The 4282-nt window shown below is 43.3% G+C and overlaps 1 protein-coding gene across 1 annotated transcript in view; it reads left to right on the plus strand.

Annotated features, from left to right (window-relative positions):
* LOC107711913 (CTTNBP2 N-terminal-like protein) overlaps nucleotides 1-3273 on the plus strand; it is a 22760-nt gene extending 19487 nt beyond the window's left edge. The window contains exons 4-5 of the mRNA XM_016517002.1: nucleotides 1257-1364; nucleotides 1954-3273. Of these exons, the coding sequence (XP_016372488.1) occupies nucleotides 1257-1364; nucleotides 1954-3273 (1428 nt within the window). The remainder of the gene's footprint in view (nucleotides 1-1256; nucleotides 1365-1953) is intronic.
* Nucleotides 3274-4282: the final 1009 nt, after the last annotated feature.

Below are 4282 nucleotides of genomic sequence, written 5' to 3' on the forward strand. Positions count from 1 at the left end.
TGTCTCGTCGCTCCGGCCGGACACGGCATCAACAGTATGTGAGGGGCGTAACATTTCCGTCACACGCTTGAGGTATTCGGCCAATCACAACGCACTGGATATCTGGCCAATCAGAGCACACCTCGCTTTTCAGACCGATGAGCTTTGTAAAACTCGACACGTTTCAGAAAGGCGGGGCATAGAGGAGAAACAATAATGTACAGTATGTGAAAAATAATGTGTTTTTTGAATTTTAAAGCGCATAAACACATTTCAATGTTCTTTTTAGCAACATCATATGACCCCTTTAACAATCATGGAACCTTTCCATTCCACGAAAGGTTCTTTATAGTGAAAAAAGGATGTGTAGATTTTTCAAATGTTCTAAACACTAAGAAAAATGGTTCTTTTAAGAACAGTTCACTAAAATGGTTCTTTGGGGAACCAAAAATGGTAATGCTAAAAAGCTGTAGGCATTAAAACTAGTGAGTTAAGGCCACTTTAATCAGTCTGGGTTTGAAGGTAGCTGCCTATATAGACAGTAGCTTGAATGCGTGTATTGAAAATGCATGTATGCTTATGGGACTGGTTCATTCAGTTCTTTGAAAGTAAAAAAAAAGGTTTTATTTATTTCATAAACATTGTATGAAAGATTAATCCAAAATTAAACAACTAATCTCTCTGTTATGTGCGCTGGGTGAGTCTTATTTTGAAAGGGTGCAGATCTCCTTTGATCAAACACTTATTTTTTTGCTAATATGATAATTATGCAAACTCAAAAACATAAACTGCTCATAAACATAAGAAAAATGCATTATAATCATTCTTTTTATACTATATTACATTCTTGTAATATAGTAATGTATAAATGTATTATACATTACTATATTACTTTATTATTTGCATTTATGCATTTTTTGAACCATATCAGTCACTCACCCTCATGTCGTTCTGAATCTGTATGTCTTCTGTGGAACACAAAAGAAGATATTCTTAAGAATGTTAGTAAACAAAAACTTTTGATTACCAAAAAAAAACAAAAAAAACACATTTCTCAAAATATCTTCTTTTGTGTTCCAAAGAAGAGAAGTCATACAGGTTTGGAAATGTGAATAAAATAATGACAATTAAATTTTTAGATGAAATAATGTGACTCAATTAATGTGACTCAAACATCATTAACTCAAATGAAAATAATATATGCTTACTGTTTATTAGATGCAGTCATAATTAGTCATCTTTCTTGACCTGATGTTTGAATGTGTGTATGCCTTTAGGTAATGGCTGATTTAGAAGAAGAGAAACGACGGCGTGCTCAAGACAATGCTGCGGGTGATGACATCACTGCCATGCTAGAGAAGGAACGAGACAGACTACTGCAACAGGTAACCAGGCAACGCAACCAAAACATATATACACATGCACAAACTGCACCATTATAAATACAACTGAAACTGCAAAATAAAAGCAATCACAGCACCCTGTGCCAGCGGATTTTGTGTGGCTTTGTTGTGTAACAGTGTTGGCGCAGATCTCTTTTCTACAGAGGAAAGGCTCCATTGTGTTTATGGACTGTGGTGCGTGAGAGTCCATCCGCCTCTGTGTGTGTGTGTGAAGACATTCCACTGTGTGTTTGCGTTTTTATAGGATTAGGATAAGGTGATATTAAAGTCAAAGTACAAACTCCAGTATTATGTAAAAGGCCCTTCCTGTCCTGCCCTGGGTTTCCCTTGCACACACATACACACTCATTTTTTTCCTGGATGCTTGACCATGACTCTCACACATTCTGCAGCTCATAGGGTCCTGAAGTCTTAAAGATATTCATAAGTTATGTTTCAGGCAGGAAGATGCAAGTAAACAAGATATTTTCAAGAACAATTGTAGAATTCATCTTCGATGTTGTCTGAAGTCTTATGTCTATATAATGCGTCTAATTTTTAAAGTGACGTCTCTTGCTTTTCTTCTTCACAGCTGGAGTTTGAGAGGGCTCAAGTCGAACGTTTAGAATGTGAGCAGTCAGTCCTGTCGAATCAAGCTGAAGAGGATTTAGCGCAGCAGCAGCAGTTATCCTCGACCCTGGCGAAAGAATGTCAGAAGGCTACAGCACGGGCAGAGGAGGAGAGCCAGCGGGTTGCAGAGCTCAGCCGCCAGCTGGAACAGGAGAGCAGTACTATCAAAACCCTAAAGGGGGAGCTGGAGAGCGAACGCGCGCATACTCAGCAGATAGAGGCGAGAGGTGAGAGAAAGCTAGCCGAATTGGATACAGAGCGCGAGCAGATGAGAGGGAAACTACAGAAGGAAGAAAAACGATATCAGGAGCTTTTGGAGAAGTTCAATAGTCTAAAGAAAGAGTTGGATGAAATGAAAGAAAGAGAAAAGGCAGGGCTGGAAGAGGACAATGAAGAAAAGGTAAAAACTCCACAGAAAGCAACCACAGGTGTCATGCCTCCTCTTAGTCAAACAGAAGTCGATGGCAAAACCATTGCATCTAAATCATCTCCACAACACAAGCTAAATGGTCACCACACTCCCAGAGAACCAGAGTCTCCAGCAGACGAGAGGTGCAAGGAAGAGGGATCGGTGGACAATGGGGTAGTGCTCCCTGGAGGAAGTGGAGCCTTGCAGTGTCTCTCCCCCAGCAGTCCTGCCTCGTCCTCCCTTAGCTCATCTCCTTGCTCTTCCCCAGTACTGACCAAGCGCCTGGCCTCTCTAGGCTGCTCTAGTCCGACCTATCCATCCTCTTACCAATCCAGCATCAACCAGCGATTCCAAGCAGCACGCCACAAGTTTCAGCAACAAGCTGAGGCAGACCACAAACACGAAGTATCCATTGTCCACTCGCCTCGAGACCTCTCTCCTACTGCGGCTGCTCCTACTACTCCAGACAATTCTACTGCAAAGCAGATTGCCCGCAACACTGTCACTCAGGTGCTGTCACGGTTCACAAGCCAACAAGTGGCAAGTAAACTCCCTCCGTCCAACAGCTCGCCCTTTGGCACTGATTACCGCAACCTGGCTGCAGCCTCCTCGCCGACAGGGAAGAGCCCAGGGGTTCTTTCACCAGGGATCCGCTCACCAATAATTCCTAGGGCGGAGAAGATTCATTCACCCCCTGTTGCTCCCAAAAAGCAGGAGGTCAACCAGTCTCCTGGCTCACCGGTTCCTTCTAGCAGGGCCAGCCACTTCCCCGAGCTCTCTGGGAGCTGTGGTCTCACCAGTGGCAGCCTCCTCACCGACAGGGAAGAGCCCAGGGGTTCTTTCACCAGGGATCCGCTCACCAATAATTCCTAGGGCGGAGAAGATTCATTCACCCCCTGTTGCTCCCAAAAAGCAGGAGGTCAACCAGTCTCCTGGCTCACCGGTTCCTTCTAGCAGGGCCAGCCACTTCCCCGAGCTCTCTGGGAGCTGTGGTCTAGAGTTTGACTTGGTCGTGTCATCATCTACTTAACCAGCCTAGAGTCCACAGCCTGTCCTTAGCCTTCTCCACCCCATTCCCTACAGTGGCATCTAAAGCACTCTCTTGAGAACCTCAAGGTTTTCTTCTTTTGTTATTTTCACCCTTATTGTCATGTCATAGTTGTCAGTTCTGGTCCTTAAGAGGGTAGTTCACCAAAAAATGAAAATTCTGTCATGATTTACTCACCCACATGCCCTTATGACATTTTTGGATCTTTTTGCTTTCCTGGACTTTCAGTGGAGGGACAGAAACCTCTCATTGAAAAATATCTTAATTTGTGTTTTGATGATTAATCAAAGTCTTACAGGTTTGGAACAGCATGAGGGTGAGTAAATGCAGACAGAATTTTCATTTTTGGGTGAACAGTCATTTTAAGTACCTCATTTTGGATGTGTCCATATCTGAAACCGTTCAGGTCTTGGAACCTCTACAAATGTGTAAAGAAAGACATCCAGAATGTGCAGTGATGTGATACTCCAGGACTGAAAACCACTGGTCTGAAAGGGTAGCCACCCCTACTCTTGGAGTGTTACCTTTCTGCAGAATTTTGCTCAAACTTTAATCAAACACACCTGAGCCAGCTAACCAAGGTGTTTATTATTACTTGAAGATTGAAGGCAGGTTGTGTTGGAACTGAGTTCTGCAGGAAGGTAGCTCTCTAGGAGCACGGTTGGTTAGACCTGCTCTAGAGCAGTGGTTCTCAAACCTGTCCTGGAGTACCCCCAGCCCTGCACATTTTGTATGTCTCCCTCATCTATCACACCTGATTCAACTCATCAGCTCATTAGTGGAGACTGCAAGACCTGAAGTGGGTGTGTCAGATATAGGGAGACATACAAAATG

This window comes from Sinocyclocheilus rhinocerous, unplaced genomic scaffold (genome assembly GCF_001515625.1).
Source record: "Sinocyclocheilus rhinocerous isolate Xijiao unplaced genomic scaffold, SAMN03320098_v1.1 scaffold1168, whole genome shotgun sequence".
NCBI classification, from domain to species: Eukaryota; Metazoa; Chordata; class Actinopteri; order Cypriniformes; family Cyprinidae; genus Sinocyclocheilus; species Sinocyclocheilus rhinocerous.